General features: G+C 33.8%; 1 protein-coding gene across 6 annotated transcripts in view; it reads left to right on the top strand.

Moving 5' to 3' along the window:
• The window catches only part of LOC123388939 (regulating synaptic membrane exocytosis protein 1-like), a 230,504-nt gene that overhangs the window by 192,864 nt on the left and 18,667 nt on the right, over nucleotides 1–18,973 (top strand). For 2 of the 6 annotated variants that reach the window (XM_045069373.1, XM_045069370.1), the window contains 2 exons: nucleotides 9,888–10,101; nucleotides 12,615–12,799. In XM_045069373.1, the coding sequence (XP_044925308.1) occupies nucleotides 9,888–10,101; nucleotides 12,615–12,689 (289 nt within the window). In that variant the 3' untranslated portion in view covers nucleotides 12,690–12,799. Of the gene's footprint in view, nucleotides 1–9,887; nucleotides 10,102–11,289; nucleotides 12,110–12,614; nucleotides 12,800–18,973 lie in introns of those variants that run through there. The other 4 variants (XM_045069368.1, XM_045069371.1, XM_045069372.1 and 1 more) reach the window with 4 other exon arrangements.

The raw sequence follows: 18,973 nt of genomic DNA, 5'->3' as shown, positions 1-18,973 counted from the left end.
ATATATTTAATATTGATCAGTTTCATATTTATGATGCAGATGGCATCAACCTTACCTATTAGGTTATTTTTTAAAATTAGCATATAATGTATTGTTTGTTTCAGGGGTACAGTCTGTGAATCATCAGTCTTAGATTATTTTCTTAAAAACTAACTTCATTTCTTTCTAAAATTTCATTCCTACTTGATATGCTACTTTACAGTTTCTGTTCTTTTCACTTGATTTTCTTCTCTTGAACTGTGCTGTAAAATAACCTGCTTGTCAAAGTGTTAAAACGACTCCCTCCTGTGCCAGATTTTCAGTTTTAGACCTCTGATAGATCTCGAATATTAGAAAGTGCTATTCTTGCATAGCATATGCATATTCTTACATAATTTCGAAGCCATCTATCGAGGCCTAACACACAAAGCTTCTTCACAGGTGACTGGTCCTTCACAGCACCCAGGAGCACAGTGAAGTTGCATTTTGGGAGATGAAGTAGAGCAAAAATTTAAATGTGTGCTAGTGGGCCTCCGTGTCCTGAGATGTCTTCCCTTAATGCTTACTCAGGAGTGGCCTCCTATGGTAAATTGAAAATGGAATTAAAAATAAATGCTTGGCTGAAGTAACAGGGCTATAAAACACTAATAGCTAATCATCAGCTATGTTCTTATTTTTCCTAAGTGTCATCTCTCAGTGCTTTCAGAACACTGTTGGGTGCTGATTGGATGAACTGCATCTTTAACAGCGCTAAATGGAAGACCAAAAAAAGAAAAGACAACTATCTGACAAAACCTTTAATGTATAATTTTTCTTAAAGGGCACATAGAATGAGGGTCGTCTGCAAAAGAACAGAAATTCCAACACCTTATAAATTTCTTTTTTGTTCTTTTCTAATAAGTTACTTAACCAATTTTATTTAGCACATTAGATATTTTTTAAAAAAAAATAAATATTTAAGAACTGTGTAAAAATTAAAATCTTTAGTGCCATCTGCTGGACATTTGTAATAAGTAAAAAGTATACTCCTGTTAAACTATAGACTAAAAATGGTTTTAGACACAAATGGAAAAATACTTTTTCAACTGCAGTAATTTAAAAAATTATGCAGGAATATCTGAGGTAAATTTCTGAATTACCAAAATGTTTAGGAAATATTTGATATTATATATAAATATAACTTTTCTTATATATAATATATATTATTACAACTTTTTTTATAGCAAACATTTTTTATAGACCTTATTTTTAGAGCAATTTTAGGTTCACAGCACAATTAAGAGGAAGATTTCCTCCTAATTACAGAGATTCCCTATATTCCTGCTGCCCCCACACATGCACAGCCTCTCCCATTATCAAAATCCCCCACCAGCAGGGCACATTTGCTACAATTGATGAACCTACATTGACACCTCATTATCACCCAAAGTCCATAGTTTACATTAGGGTTCAGTCTTGGTGTTGCACATTCCATGGGTTTGGACAAATGTATAATGGCATGTATCTACCATTGTAATATCATATGTAGTAGTTTCACTGCCTTTAAAAATCTTCTGTGCCTTATTCATGTATTTATTCCTCCCTCACCCTAACTCCTATTAAGAGCATTTCAAAATCCTACAAAAACTAGTATGTACATATCTGTGATTTATAATATTGTAAGTTTTTTTAAATGATGGACATCAAATTACATGATAATATTTTTAAAATTCCCAGCATATTTTTGTGTAGATTGTCCCTCAAATATTAACTGTATGAGTAAAATTAATGTGATGAAGATTAAATTTATCAAGTGTGATGAAAGATATATTAAAAAAATGCCTTCATTTTAAAATTTAACCTTAATGTAGGGACCTCTCCTATACTATAGTCCTGAGATAATCTACACTAGAATCACCTGGATTGACCTTTAAAAAGTCAGGGTCCTGAAATTTATCTGATATCTACTAAATCAGAAGCCCTGTAGGTTAGAACACAATTTTCAGAAAGAATACATTTTAACAAAGCCTCTTAGATAATTTTGATGCAGTTTAAGAACACCAAGGAAACATCCTTCACAAATGAACTTGTCATTCATTTAGCCATATATGAGGGAGTATTCTGAAAATTGGAAAGTGTAGTGGAAACTTGAAAATAGAGGACCTAATGATCACAAACCAGTTTAAAACCTTATGTAAGTAACTTAAAGCAATGGGTCTAAGTTTTCTCACTTATAAGATGAGAATATTGTGCAGAATGATTTTCAAAGTACCTCCTCCTCTCTTATTTTTTCAAATATTTCCATTTAAAATTGGGTTTTGGAATCTTTCATTTATCTTGTCTCGTTTTGAGAATGGAGTTTGAATGATTCCAAAGTTATGAACCCCAAGTCCTAGCAAAGAAGCAGGGGGCTTTGGTTTCAAGCTTGTACAACTTGATTTCTTAAATTTTAGATAGGATTCACAAGGGTGGAAGAAGAAAACAAAACTGAAATTCCAGGGGCGCCGTGTGGCTTGGTGGGTTAAAGCCTCTGTCTTCGGTTCAGGTCATGATCCCAGGGTCCTGGGATCGAGTCCCACATAGGGCTCTCTGCTCAACAGGGAGCCTGCTTCCTCCTCTCTCTCCCTCTCTCTGCCTGCCTCTCTGCCTACTTGGGATCTTTGTCTTTAAAAAAAAAAAAAAAGTGAAATTTCAAAGGAAACTCGCATGGTCAAAGGAAACTCGCATGGACTTCCATGAGAAACAGCATGTTATATTCCTACAAATTGATGTTAAGTGAAAAATTAGCTTAAGTAAATTTAGATTAACAAATTATTGGTAAATTAAAGTTTTATAATACTTGCAACTTGGTAAGGCTTCAAGTTGCATTAGGAAGCTCAAGGTTGAAAGTACTGTAAAAGTAATTTCACCTGTATTACATAAATTTGCAGTTACAACCAGTACCTTTTGAAGAATATTTTATGTATATGTCAAACACTTGTAAACAACTTATATTTAAAATAAATGGGGGGGTGGGGGGTGATGGACATGGGGGAAGGTATGTGCTATGGTGAGTGTGTGAATTGTGTAAGACTGATGAATCATAGACCTGTACCCCTGAAACAAATAGTATAATTTAAAAAAAAATGAGTATATGTGGGTGGCTACATATACTGGGTGGTTCAGTGGGTTAAGGGTCTGCCTTCAGCTCAGGTCATGATCTCAAGGTCCTGGGATCAAACCCTGTGTTGGCCTCTCTGCTCAGCGGGGAGCCGGCTTCTCCCTCTCCCTCTGCTCCTACCCTTCTCCCCAACCACTTGTGTGCTCATTCTCATTCTCTCTCTCAACTAAATAATTAAATAACTCTTTAAAATTAAAATAAGGATATATGTATAATATAATCTGAAAAAACACAAAAATACATTAACACATTTTAACCAAGACTGATTGTTCCTCTAAGCAACAAAAAACTATTTAGTTAATAATAGCAAATCATAAACTTTCCTTAATTTTGTACACAGGGCCTAGAAGTTTAACTTTTGTTAAAACAAATCAAGTTATATGTTTACAATCGAATCACATTAGGCTTTGAAAAGAAAAAAGTCAGTCTCTAATGTGTTTATATGATCCCCATGTACAAAAGACAAAGACCATTTTCTGGCATTTATCAAAAAGCCTTGAATAAAGTAATGAAAAAAAGTAAAACTCAGTATCCTCTTATGTTGTTGTTTGTTGTTTTCTTTGTACCCCTAGAGACGCAGGCAGGTGGAGCTCAGGAAATGTTCGTCGAGTTGATGTTTGTAAGCCTAGCAGGTCCTGTGTTTCACACAATGGTAGATGTACAGTCCATGAGAAGTGCTTGTGAGAGATGCTGTTAGATAAGTAAATGGTAGCAAAGGGAAAAGGACTCCAGGATGAGGAATTGGACTATATCTTACAGGTGCTATTTTAACAATGGATTGACATAATCCATTCCCTTTGTTAGGAAGATCATTCATACCATATGAAAGGTGAACTAGAGGGAGGAAACCCGCCAGCCAGATCCTAGTTTAAAAAGTTGATAAAATAATCCAAGTGAAGAATAATGAGAGTCTTCACCACAGATGATAGATTTGTGCTCTGCATCTAATCCCTACAAAAAGTTTTTTGTTTTTTTTTTTGTTTTTTTTTTTTGTGTGTGTATGTGTCTTGTATGTGACACTCAGTTTTCCATTGATTTGCTGTTGCAATAGACTGGACAGCTACATATATATGTAACTTTCTTAAGGGACTACATTTATCAAAAAAAATTTCTTAGTGGAGGCAAAATGCTTCCCTTAGTGTTCACTAAGTACGTGTTCAGTATATGGAGAAAGAGAGAGAACAAGAGAAAATATCATAAGAAATTCTCGACTCAGGTATTGCTCACTTCCAGCGCAGAGGAAGGAATTAAGAAATTTGATGTGAATCAGAGGATTATAGCTGAACAACATCTGTCCCAGAGTTCTCCTAGGGAGTTTATGGAGAAGTCGGAAATCTCAAAACTAAATTCAGATTCTCTTGCACCTAGAATTCCTGATGTGGTTGAGGTTCCACCAGTCAGATGTGCTTGTGTGAGACAGGTTGAAGCTGAGCTGAATGGAGGGCTGGGCCAAGCGCAGCATGTAGGGCAACCAAAATGCTGGTCTCTCCAGCAGGCTCAGAATGACTGTGGTGGTAGTTTCCAGATCAGAATGCATCAGCTGATGTGGGATTCTAACACCAACAATTTGGGCAATGACTTTCTGATCCTGCGACTTGCTGAATGAGGACCTTTGAGCAGCTGGTTTATGCTTTTGTTTAGGGATCCTTCTTGGAGACCAGGCTAAGAACCCACTTCTATTCCCCTTCTAGCTGTCTTCTAACACCGAATTCCATAACTTCATCTTTTTGCCTAAAAGACTATGATGTCATTTCCAGCTCAACTCTAATACAAGGGACTATTATTTCCAAGCATCATTACAAAAAGTTAGTCACCACTAGAATGCAGAGGAGAATCAGAAAGACAGTTTCATTAAGAAGGGAACAACTGTGTTTTGGGGCCAAGAAACCACTTTTTAACTTCACATATGTCTTCACAGTCACTTACGTGTGATTTTTGGCTATCATTCATTAGAACATATAAATTGGGTGTTTATTTGCTGATATGCAAAGACACTAAAAGATTATTTAATTTAAGCTTACATTTTTGAGAAGTTTGAAAGCATTCACAGTTGTGTTATTATCTTAACGTGCTTTACATTTCTTTGCTTTAGTAGTTCTACTAATATCACCCTGCACCATACTTTTAGTATTGAGGAAATAGTCCAAGTTGTTAATCATCTAGATAAATGTTTTTGACTAGCTACTCCAAAAAAAAAGGTCTCTCTTATTATTTTACCCAGAACTATTACTCTCTATGGAACAATTTAGTTCCATTCCTTGTCACTTGGTATATGTTGCCATAAACTATTAGTTTACGTTTACCTATAAGTTACTTCCTAAGTAGACTGTACCTGCCTTGGAATGAAGAACTGTGCTTTAGAGTTGAAGATAGTCTGAATTTTTTCAATGCAGTGTGAGGTCAAAATCTTTTAAAGCAAGCCTCCAGCCTATTGGCTAGCAAAATGTTTAATTTCATTCATTGTCAGGTCTTTCTCCTGGACACCCCCAGAGCTATTGGAGGCACTCAGACAATCTAAGCTTCTCAGAAACTCTCCTGGCTTTAATCTCCATGTCCACTAACTTCTTGGGCCCTTTATTGTGTTCTGTTTTATGTGTCCCGTGCCAAGTTTGGGAAGGAACACATAAGCCATTCTTACCGATTTTCAGTACCCATGCCTTCTCACTACTGTCCGCACATCCCAAAGCTGTTCTCCATTTTAGAGTGCTGTGCGCAAACTACCCTCGGCTCTGCCCTCCTCCATCTTAGGGGAAGCCCTTCCCTTCCTTCCTTCCTGTCATCTAGGCTCTTGAAGTCTCAAAGCACTAGCTCCTAACCCTTCCTACTTTAGGCAAATCTAGCAAGATGGTAAAATGACCAGTAATGGCAGAACACAGAGAAATCTTTGTCATCGGCACAGTACTTCATTTATTTCTCTTTAGTGCTTTTCCTTCCTCCATCCCCAAAGTGGTCAGAAGCTAGAAGACATTCCACCTTTCTTCCTGGTTCTTCTTTTCAAAGTCTAGTAATAGCCTAGTCTTAATAGCCTAGACTTTGAAAGGTCTAGACTTTGACCGTTCTGGGGATGGAGGAAGGGAAAACACAAAAGAGAAATAAATGAAGTACTGGACCAGTGACAAAGATTTCTCTGTGTTCTACCATTACTGGTCATTTTAGCATCTTGCTGTGTGCCTTATTTATAGTAAGTAATCAACAAAGATTTATTAGTAGGTAAGAATGTCATTAGTGATTTTTTGTTTAAATTATTTTGCATGTATAGAATGATGTTTTTAGATATTTAGAGAATAATATTTAGATTTTTAAGTATTCATCTTTATTTCCTTCAAATATGTGCCATTAATTACCCAATCTGTTTACAACTGGAATCTTGGTATTTCTTGAGTGCACAGATGTTAAAATAATGCAATGATTATTACATAGTGAAATAGTGGGGGAAAATATCACATCCTGGGAGAAAATCAAGGTTTCTGTATCGGTGCTTTTTTTAATAGTATTTTACATATTTTTTAACACTCCATTTTCTATCTAGGTAATTTAAACCTGAGATTTGTGATCATATATATTATCAACCTTACTAATCAATAAGAACATAGTATTAATTCTAAAATTAAAATATACAATTAAATTTCACAAAAAAGATTTGACATTTGCAGACTTGCATTTACTGACATTTACTGGCATTTATTATACTGTACAATAAAATATGTATTTCCATTTATTATTCATAATAGGACACTGTCACATATTTGATATGGATTAAAGCATCAGATACAAAAAATAAATATGCTGTTTATGGTTTCACTACCAATATCCTGATTCCAAAAGCAAAATTTATTATAAGGACAACATCTTGACAGAGTGAGATATCAGAGTAATGTAAGGGGAATACAAATTGAGAAAAGGGCATTAAGGTGGATTTTTAAGAGACAGTTTGGTAGAGCACTGCAGAAGGCTACAGAGAAAGTCGATTTTGAAGAAGTGAGAGTAATAAATGCCGGACCTTCCTCCTTCCCTGCCTTCTTCCTGGCCTTCATTCCATCCTTTTGTCCTTTTATAGTGTCTGCTGATAAAAAGGAACACAGTAGGAAATAAATTAGAGAGGTTGACAGGGACTTGGGTTGGACTTTCTCTTTCCGGTTAGAACAAGGGAGTTCCACCAGTAAGGAGAGGAAGAAGCCTACAAAGAAAGAGAGTTGAAGATGTAAGAGAGTTCTGGGCTGAGAAACAGCGTGATTTTCCCTCCCAATTCTCCCCCTGTGGCCACGTCCAAACCAGTAGTGTAAACATGGACTGTTGCCAAAACCAGGAAGGAATTTTTAAATATACGTGAGAGAAAGATACAAATGTGTAGAGGCCACTGAAGGGTGGCTTCTAGGAGGAGGATGTGAGTCCCTGTAGAGTTTGGGGTGATGCTTGTGTGAATGACCTCACCAGCTGTGGGGTGAAGCACTTATCACAAGAAAGATGTCATGTTCGGAAGTACTAATAGTATATGGTCAAATATACTCTGAGTGACCAAATAAAATGCTATGAGATCGTGGCAGAGAAAGTTTTCTTCTCAGTGGTCAGGGTCCTGCACGTATGTATTGTATAAAAGGCCCCTTTTGATCTGGGCCTATAGGATGGACAAAAGTGTTTTATGTTTGAATTTTTAAAGAACAATGAATTTTCAAACAATCATACCTCATTATAAAGCATATACTAAATCAAATATCGACTGGTCCAAGGGCCCAATCTGGTACTTTCTGTCTTGGTGATGAAGTTTTATTGGAACATCGCCACACTTAATATGCTTATTATTTACATATTGTCTATGCTACTTTCATGCTACCGTGGCATTGAGTAGTTGCAAAATAGCATATAGGGCCCGCAAAGTCTAACGTATTTACAGTCTGGCCTTTTACTGGAAAGTTTGCCAACACCCATACTAAATCACATGCTGTATTACAAAATGAGTTTATAGGGAAACTTTTCCCTTAGCCTAGCTCTCTCATTTATATTTACTTAAATAAATTTGATTTGCTGGTTCTCACAATAAATATTTACTCATGCACTCCCTCTCTGCTTAGAGTTTGTATCTGTTTCTTTGATTAGAGATATTTCCTTGCTCCCACTCCTTAGTAATTAGTTTCTTTAATAGAAGACTTAAGATTTCCAGTGCTCTTTTGTAAGGTCGCTTTTGAAGTAATACATATCCACAGCTATTTTCTACTAATTTGAGCCTAGATTGATGGTGCTTAGAGCATAAAAAATCTAAGGTACCAAAAAACTTCACTCTTTAAGTCGATCTGGTGTTCTTACATTCATTAAATAAAGTATCACTATTTCTTTCTATGAACTGAAACTAGCTAGCCTTTAAATTGGGAAGGGCTTCAGATTCTAAACTACTTCATTTCCTAGTGCAAGTATGTTTATTTTAATTATGGGAATTAAATAGGAGAAATGTCAGTTGGCAAAGCAGGAAAGGGATTTCAGAATTTTTAAAGTAATCATTGAAATTCTGCTCAGGGGCTGTTGACGTTAAAAGAAAAATATAATGAAATCCCAGTACTTCAAACACTAGAGTCCTAACACCTAACTTACTTGGTTCTGTTTCTAGGGAATACTAGGTCCCACAGTTATCTCAAGTATAGAGAATCAAGCTAACTGCCTGCATTAACAGTAGCATGTGTGTGTCCTCTGGGTCCTAGGGAACAGTCATAGTCACACTCGCTCAGGTACACAGATGATTTCCCAGGAGTCTCTTCTTTGTTGTAAGGGCCAATGGCTGTTGGCTAGTCCTGGGACAACTCTCTCAGTTCTCATGTATAAAACAAAGGCATCTTTTCACTGGGGATTCACTGGATGTCACAATGTTCTGTACAGAACAGCAAACAGTTTCTATTTGTATCAATTTAAGATTGAGGGATTTGGGCTGATATTAAGTGTGATCATTCTTATGGGAAATGGTTTGCCTCAACAAATTTTGCTGCACTCATTAAATAAAGACTGATAACTACTCTCATACATATAACCTGAGAGAGATCAAGCAAATTTGGGATATGTAAAATATGAATATTTTGCAAGGTATGGTTTAGAACTTTTCATGTGATGTGGAAAGATTAGTGAGCTCAATTATAATATAAGGTAACATTTTATATACTATATGAAATCAGACACTTGATATTGAATATATAGATAGTCTCCAAGAATAGGAGTAAAGGAAGATATTTTGTGGAAGACAGATTACATAGCATTGTAGTTTAAAACAGTATTTTTCCATTATACATCAAGTTCAATGAAATCAAGTTACTGTGACAAACTTTTTTTTTTAATTGTAATCGAAATTAAACTTAAAATAGAATGAAAAAGAATATACCAGAGTACATCATCTATAATTAGGCTAAGTATTTTATATAACTTTTGCTTCAGTTGTATTCTACATGAGTGTAATTGTAAAGCGTTGAGTTCCACAGTCCAAATACTTTGAAAGCTGCTTGTCTAAGAGAAGGGGAGGCATGGAGTAGATATATGAATCCCACTGTTGGGATGAGACAGGTGTTATATAAAATCTATTTATACATGGTTCATTGCTAGTAAGCAAAACTGGGACTAATGGAATACATGCAAATACATCTTTTACCATTGGAGGTAAGAGTAGTGGGAAAAAATGCTTTGTGTGTTTTGATTTAGTTTAAACAGCTGCACTGCTATTCAGTTAGGAAGAATTGTTTTTGTTTTCTGTCTCCTGTCATTTACTTAGTTTGCTACCATTTTCTCTTTTGCCCAGGAGATTGCATCAACAATTTGAAAGCTATAAAGAGCAAGTGAGAAAAATAGGGGAAGAAGCACGGCGTTACCAGGGAGAGCACAAAGACGATGCTCCGACTTGCGGAATCTGTCATAAAACCAAGTTTGCCGACGGGTGTGGCCATCTCTGCTCCTACTGCCGCACCAAGTTCTGTGCCCGCTGTGGAGGCCGTGTGTCACTGCGCTCCAACAACGTGAGTGTTCCCTGAGTGTGCGAGGCCCTCTGAATGCGGGTAAACAGCAGCGCCCCCCGCCCCCCCCCCCGCAGAAAACACAGAGAAAGTAGACCTGGGCATAAATATACCCATTAAGGTATCCTTTTCCCATTTTCTGTGTCTTTCATAAAGTTGGTAATAGTGGAGTAGTGATGAAAATAACTCATAAAAAGATACCTTTCAGATGTATCTTAATAAAAGATTCCTATTAAAACCTTTTTTAATACGATAAAATGATTATCTATGACAGTAAATTTATTTTCTGAGGAATGTAGTAAGTGTAGATATAGTATCATGAGTTACAAAACACTTCCAAGTTGTTATGGCCAGTACTTCTTATAAAAAGGGAAGAAAACCTTTCAATTTCCACAACATTTGTTTCAGATTGAATGAAGGTAAACTATGGGGCATTACATCTAACCCAAGATAAGATATGTAAAGCCATGATTAGTTTCTAGAGAGTAATTTCCTATTGTTCTCATGGTAAAGTAGTGTAGCACTAAGTTTCTCTCATGGAAATTATTTGGATATTTAAAGAATATGTCAAAATACACTTTTTTAAATTGGGCTGATTTTTGCACTTATTTTCTTCTCTATGAGATGTAGTCTCACCCATGCAGTTTCCTTGTTTGGCTTAAATAAGAGCTGGTCTTGTGTTATGCAGAGCTTTAAATATATATAATTTTTGAGGCATTCAGATGCTCATTTAAAACGCTAAATATGATTATTTATGAAGTACTGGAAAAATTCTAATAGTTTGGAATACATTTTAATGTACTTCATTATATTCCTTATCTTAGTATGATAGAATTATTTATGGGTATGTCTTGGGTGAGTTTTCTTTGATACAGGTCTGCAGTGTAATACAGAACAGTTAAAATTATCATACACCTAAAGAATTCCCAGTATTTCTCTAAATAATTTCCTGTATTATTTAATCATGTATGCAATTTAACATAGTACAAAGTTATATTTAAAAATAACATGGAAGCTATAAGTGCTCCTGATATTTTCCTAATTGAGAAAATCACAGTTAAAATCAAAATCAATCTCCCTATTAATACTGTATTCATTGGTAGTGTATTTGAATTGCAAGTAGGGTTTTTTAAAAATCTCTTCCAGTGGAATTAAGATATTCAGTAAAATAGATATATCTTCTATTTTAAGGTGAGCCCACTATTATCTTTATGGCCTTGGAAGATAATTAACTTTTCTGAACAACAGCTTCTTTATCTATGAAACTGGATTGTAATAATTGTTGTCTATGTTTATTATGATAATTAAAATCTAGGTCTTTGTGTCATATATTTAATTTTTCTTTAGGTGCCATTTTGATGATGACCAAATAAGTTTTCCTCTTTTCCTGCTAAAAGTTCTTTAATAAATTATCATATGTGATGTTAAAGCCTTTTTAAAACAACCTGGGGCTAAAAGAGCATCTGGCACATAAAAAGGTGCACAAGACCTATTTGTTAGTTTTCTCTTCTTTGCTGCTCTTAAATGCACTATTTTTTGAAATGAATGAGACCTGGGAATGATAGTCAAAATATTTAGCATACCATTTGGTGTAGGGGTACTGTCCAATTGGAAAGGTGCAGGCAGTAAGTGCTAATGTGCAGATCAGCCAAGGAGAAATGCTGACTCAGCACTTCTCTTGAATGTTTTTAACTTCCCCTTATATGATTATGGTAAGCTACTGACAATGCAGTTAACTATTGGTATATTAAAATTACTTGGGTGAAACTCATATTTAAAGATAATTGAGCTAAGAGATACCTCTACTTTGGAGTAGTCTCCCAAGCCTAATGTGCCTTCAAGATTTAAGAAACCCATCCAATTTGGAAAAAATGTTCAGAACAACAAAATAAAAGAAAGCACTGCTTTAATATTAGGCATAAGTCAAAAATATTGTATGAATAGATTGTATTGGTTTTTCCTATAATATTGTAAATGTTAAAATGTATCTTACAAATAAATACTGCTTGTGGAATAATTCCTGGCTCTAACAGTTAACATCTTTTTCTCTCATTTTTATTTCTTACAGATATTTCCCATTCTTAGGTTTTCCAAATTATAACTATAAATATTTTAACAGTAATTTGAGAAAATTATTCACATAATTTTATACATTTTAATAAAATGTCTTTTCAATAATAGGAAGACTAAATATAATAGTGAATTAGGATTTCTTTCAGAATAATGTTTTAAATATAGATGCAATAATCCAAGTTCTGAAAATTTTGGAAGTTACAGTGCCCAATTTTTGTTTCTGCTCTAGCAGGATCTGTATATGTGCATTTTCAATGAAAGCTTGAACAATGAGTATTTTGGGGAAAGGTAAACATTTACTTTTTAAAATACCTGTGTTTTAACACTTTAAAAATAATATATGATCTTTTTCTTAAAATCTGTTTACTAATATACACCTTATTTTTGTTTTTCTCTTTTCTTTTTCCTCTTTTTCCTCTGCTTCCTTGGATGCTTTCCCAAAGGAGGACAAAGTGGTTAGAATCCATGCTTTCTTTTCTATCATTTGTTATTATAATGTTGTAAACTTTATTAAGTGAGTGTTTCACCTAGTCTTGTTAGTCACTATAATTTCACAAAGAAATTATATACTAGGAAAAAGTCGTTCCTAGTCCTCATAAAAAAAATAAATAAATAAAATGAACATCTAGGACCATTGCAGAGTTTTATATTAATAGGTAAATCTGGGTAGTTTGAGTTCATGGGAACAGTGATATTTTAATATAATTTCAATCAATTTGTCCTCTCATTTTTCTGAGTTTTGGTGATGATTCCATCTGCAGTAAGGAATAAACTCAGTGGGACAATAGACTCCAATAGGTTGTACCTTTCTCAGCACTCAGTAGATGCATAGGCAGGTGATTTGAAATTTTATTGCAGAAGGAATTGAATGTACTGATTAAGTGGCAAGAATGAATCAAATTATAATCAAAAGCTCAAAATAAAAAGATTTTTCTATGGAACACAAGTGGCAGAGTTGTCCTATTGAACCACATTTTGTCCCCTTTTTCCCTCTCTCAGGCATAGAAATCCCTCCCTAGGGTAGGGAAAGGTCACTTTTCTCTCTTATCAGCTGTAGGTACCACTGAGGCTGAACTTACAAAGATAAGATCCGAGCAGAACCTTCAGTCAACCTGTCTTTTGTAAACAAACTATATGGTTTCATTTGGTGTAACTTACAGTTTCCTCAAAGCTCGGTAATTTCCTAATATGAGACTGAGGCAATGAATATTTTGGGTTCAATATATCAACTCAGCTGCCTTTGTTCAACTGTTTTAAAGTTTAAATGATGCGCTGAAGTGCATACATATAGAAAGTATGACATAAAACTGAACATTAATCTGTCTTTTTAATCTTGTTGCTAATATTTGTTTATCAGTTTTTTTCTTGGAGAAAGAAATCAGGTTGAAAATTATATAGGATAATTTGTTTTCATTAAATGTGTTTGCCTGTACCATTGGTGGCATATGAGATCATCCTAGGGGCTACTGTTTTAATGCATTAATATACTGTATTAGAAAAAATATAGAACTAGAATATCACACTTCTGGTTTCATCAATATTACTTTGAGTGAGTCTGCATTTCAATGTAGATAATTTTACATTCCTTTAAAGAATAAACATTTAAGTAAATAATAATGCTGGTGCTTTATAGACCTGGTAGTATAAGACTGCAGGTGCTCCTCTAGGGCTGGCCAGACTCATTGTCTCTTTTTGGCAGCACTTCCCATAATGGTAGGTTATTTGTGCTTATTATGATTACTGGCTGTGTAATGAGAATTCAGGTGCATTTTGTGGTTCTCAGGCTGAAAATGGAGTGGAAAGACCTATACAATATAATCACTTTCAGTTATTTTTTTTTATTTTAATTGAAATGCTCAGATCTACCACTTATTTTTAAATACTTTGTCATAATTTCATTAAAATCTTTTTTAGCTTACTGAAGTTGTTCAAAGAATTGCCTTTCTAGTCCAAGGAAACTGAAACCAGATTTTGTTTTAGTTGTGCTAAAGAGAATAACTGAATAGCAAACAAAGTGCTTGATGGTTTTTTCCTTATTCCTCTGAACTCTTTTGGTTTTGTTAAAGAAATTATAATTTATAGGTGTGTATGAATTGGTGTGAGTGGAAAAGAAGAGGAATAAGGGTGAATAAAACTTTTCTAAAACCAATCTACATCTTGATCAATATAATGAATTCTGCTTAGTCTGTTAAATTGGTGAATAAATATGACTAAAATACTAATGTGTATGATAGGAAGACCTATGGATAGCTATAGCTGACATATAAATATGTCTTTTATTAAGTCCAGCAAAAAGTATTAATGATCATAATTTTTTCAGGTTGACAGGATTTTATTTTAAAACTTCATTCTTAGCCTAAATCACCTCTCATAATTACTTGAAGGATTGTGTACTTGCTTATAAGGAAAATGGCTGTCATAATCACTTTGCAACTGACACATGCAATAGCTTATAATAGGAGAGTATTTTGTATAAGTGCATACTCTCATAGATAAGATTATAGTTATTTATTTCACTGAAAGCCCTTTTCCATACCTAAATATATAGGGATAGTGCAAAATTCTCCACAGTTTGTTTAAATTGCTTTCGATTTTCTTTTCTACGCTCTAATTCATGCTAGAGTATGGAATTTAGGTAACTCCTTTGATAATATGAACACTTTGCTCTTGGTAAATCAGCTTTCTTGAATCCTCCAAATAAGATTCCTTTGAGATTTCCCATAAATTTTCATCAATATTTCTGTTTTGGTTGGGTGAGTGGGATTAGTTTTACAAATAGAGCAACTAAAAATGAACTTGCTACACTTCTGGTTAATCTTTATATTCACCAAAAATGTCAGGTTTTAAAAACTAAGAGTGTTTTATAGTAAATGTCACCAATAGCATGAAAGACAGAACCCTATCATTTTCTCATACTTTCCAAATCTGAAAGCTGCACATGCCTACCTTTTAAAACATAATGTTTTTAAAAATGCTTTTATCTATTAAGATAATAATTAGTGAGGTACTATGTTTACAGAGTCATGATTTTTTAAACTGGTTTCTTACATCTTTTCATTAGCATTTGTGTTTAGAAATCATGATAAATGATATGTTAGTGAAGAAGTATGTTTTTGTAGAAAAAAGTTTATAAAAGGTAAGGTTTGGATAGAACAGGGCAGTCGCAACAGAGTTTGAAGCTGGCCTTATCATCAAGTGCTACCTTTGGGATAATTGATTCTTAATAGCATAAAGAATCTTGCCCTCACAGACTCTGGTCTTCAATAGCAAAATGTTGATTTTTTTTTCTATTACTGAGGTTAGATAAAAACAAGAAAGTTCATAAAATCAACTGTATTAAAATGATTTGCATGATTGTATTAAATATTTATTTTTAGCATAAAAAAATCTTCTAAGAGTTTTCCAAATTTAGTCCATAGCATGACAAAGCATATGATCATAAGTTTCAACCTTTGTTCACTCTTTTGAAAAAGTGAATGTTGGAGTTTGCCTGGGCTCACTTTCCTATTCTCTGTCTTTCTTTCTTTTCTTTCTTTCTTTCTCTTTCTTTCTTTCTTTCTCTTTCTTTCTTTCTTTCTTTTTTTTTAGATGCTTTGATTATGGCTTTTTCTGCAACAATGTTCTCTTAGAGAGTCTTCCCAGAAAGATAACATAGGCCTAAATTAAAATTTTAAAATGTAGACATATAGACAAACATATCAATAAGGAAATGTTAGCCTGTATCAAGAGGAAAGCTTTCATTAAGCAATTTAGTTTATTAGATTTCTCAAGGTATTTCTTAAGGTGTTGTGCTTATCCTATAGGGGAATAACATATCAAGTTGTAAAAACTGTTGTGTTAGGAGCACCTGAGTGGCTCACTTGGGTAAGCGTCTGACTTTGGCTTAGGCCGTGATCCCAGGGTCCTGGGATGAAGTCCCACATCAGGCTCCCTGCTCCATGGGGAGCCTGCTTCTCCCTCTGCCTCTGCCTCCCTCTCTCTGTCCCTCATGAATAAATAAATAAAATCTTTTTAAAATTTTATTTTATTATTTAAAGATTTTATTTATTTATTTGACAGAGAACACATGTGAGTGAGTACACAAGCAGGAGGAGCAGCAGAGGGAGAGAGAGAGAGAAGCAGGCTGCCCACTGAAGAGGAAGCCATATGCAGAGCTGGATCCCAAGACTCTAGAATCACCACTTGAGCCAAAGGCAGACACTTAACCACTTAACTAAGCCACCCAGATGCCCCATAAATAAAATATTTTTAAAAAAGTAATAACTGTTATCTTAGATAATTCAGAAAGTTGTAAGTTTTTTATTCCAAATTTGTTTTAGGAAACTGTTACACAATTTTTCAAGGGTACAGATTTTTTTTTTTTTAAAGTGACTGTGGAGCCCAGTGTGGGGCTTGAACTCAAAATCCTGAGATCAAGACCTGAGCTGAGATCGAGTCAAACACTTAACCTAATGAGGGCACCCTTTGGGGCATGGAATCTTAATATCTTACACTTAGCATTACTAATGTTTGCTAATATTCAGTAATCATTAGGAATTTTGTAGTCCTGGCTTTGCTCCATCCCAAAATCATTATTTACTGCATAAATATATAAATATATAAATATATTTTTATTAATTATATAAATATATATAAAATATATATATTATAAATCTTGTTTCAGGAAATTGCAATTTCACAAATCAATGTTTAATACAGATGCATAGTAGGACAAAGGAAGTTCCACTAGAGTATAGAAAAAGACCGTACCTTGTACTATAAGGGAAAGGGGTGTGGTAGAAACAATTTTCAGAAAGCTAAAGACTAAACCATGGACAAACTCCCTAGTTTTTGTAAACACATGTTGTCAAATTTCTTGTCTATATACTTAAATATATAAACTTAATGTACATACTTAAATATATATATATAATGTATATATACACATATATATTATATACTTAAATATATAAACTTAAATATATACTTGTTTATATACTTAAAAGTTGAGTTACTGAGTCATTGAATGGTTCTGTGGTTAACATTTTGAAGAACTGACAAACTTTTCCCTAACAGCAGCACAGCAATGTGTAAGGGTTCCAGTTTTTCCACACTCATCAATACTGGTTATTCTCTGGTTTTTTTTTGTTTGTTTTTTTAAGCCATCATGTTTCATGTGAAGTGATGTAATTATCTCATTGTGATTTTTATGAAACTGTTTTTAAGTGAAGATTATTAAACTGGTTTGATAGCTCCAAAGATTTACTTTGATTATGTGGATTTTTATCCTCACATAAAAATGCTTCCAAGTTGGCAATTCCTTGAGAAAGTTTTTTCCTTAAATGGCTAGCATATTCCAAGTATTAGAAGTTCAGTTTCTTCTCAAGGGATTCTTTATGTCCCTTATTAGACATAAGGAAGTTAGAATGTTAGAATTAAGTAAGTATTTACTAATATGTATGAATCAGAACAGGAGCACTATTACATTTAAGATACCTTAGGATCTAATATCTATCTGTCTAGACTAACTATCCCTAGCGTACACACAAGTAAGAGATTTTTTTTTTTTTTTATTGCCAGTTGAAAAGACTGTTTTTTAAATATACAGAAAGAACTAGCAGCTTCAGAAGATTTACCACTCAGACATAGGTCCAAAATTAACAGCCAAACTGAAGCCCAGAATGAAAAGAACTATTCTTCTTTGTGAACAAGATATTTTCTAGATATTTTCTAGACTGATGTGAGATTTTAGTAGCATGTAAGCAGAAAGGCATAAAGACAAAGTAAAAAGATTGTCCGTCATCCGCCACCCAACTTTCATTATATCCCTGATGTCTGCCTTCCAACAGATTTCATTAACAAATAGATTCCCTATTATTGCTACCAGTAGCAAGGAGTATAGTATTAGTCACAAACAAAGCCTATTTTTGTCTGGTATTAGTAAAGCTGCTCTAGATCTCTGTGGTTGCTGTTTACATGGTATATCTTTTGACATTCTTTTAATTTTAACTACTTTTATCTTTGAATCTAACTTGTGTCTCATATTAATAGCATATACTTAGGTCCTATTTATTTATTTCAAAGACAGTCTGACAATCTCTGCCTTGTGTTTGGATTTTTAATTCATTCATATTTAATATTATTATCAACATGATTATATTTGTCTCTTATTTTCCTTTTTCGTTCCTCCATTTCTCCTTTACTGCTTTCTTCTGCATTAAACAGGTATTTCCTAGTCCTGTTTTAATTATTTCAGTGATTTTTTTCAATATATTTTCTGAGTTATTTTCTTAGTGGCTCTAGGGTTTCTAAAGTACCTCTTAACTTACACGAATCTACTTTCACACTACCTTAATTACAGTAGCAGATATCAATATTAATCCTATATTTCTCAGTTCCCCTATCTCCTTTTTTGTACTATTACTTTAATAAATTTTATGTCTATGTATGTTAAAAATGTAGTAGTTCATTTTTACAATTTATTACTTTATATAATTATATAAACTTATGTATTTTAATGAAGCTGAGAGAAGAAATAAGAGCAAGTATATATTTATAGGATTTGTTATATAATATTCTTATTTACTATTTTTGATTTTCTTCATTTCTTCCTGTGGATTCAAGTTACCATCTGGTGTCCTTTCTTAGCCCAATGCAACATAACTTTCACCCACTTCCTTTGTGCTTTATTGCCAAGTATATTTGATTTCCATATGTTGCAGGTTTAACAATACTAGTATATTAATATTGTTTTATATTATTTTTTAAATCACTTAAGATAAAGAGGAAGAAGTATGAAATAATACTTTTATAATTACCTATA

Source organism: Mustela putorius, unplaced genomic scaffold (assembly GCF_011764305.1).
Source record: "Mustela putorius furo isolate JIRA1106 unplaced genomic scaffold, ASM1176430v1.1 tig00003927_pilon_pilon_pilon, whole genome shotgun sequence".
Classification (NCBI taxonomy): domain Eukaryota; kingdom Metazoa; phylum Chordata; class Mammalia; order Carnivora; family Mustelidae; genus Mustela; species Mustela putorius.
The sequence above is the reverse complement of the archived record's forward strand: the minus strand, read 5'-3'. Positions and strand labels throughout refer to the sequence as shown.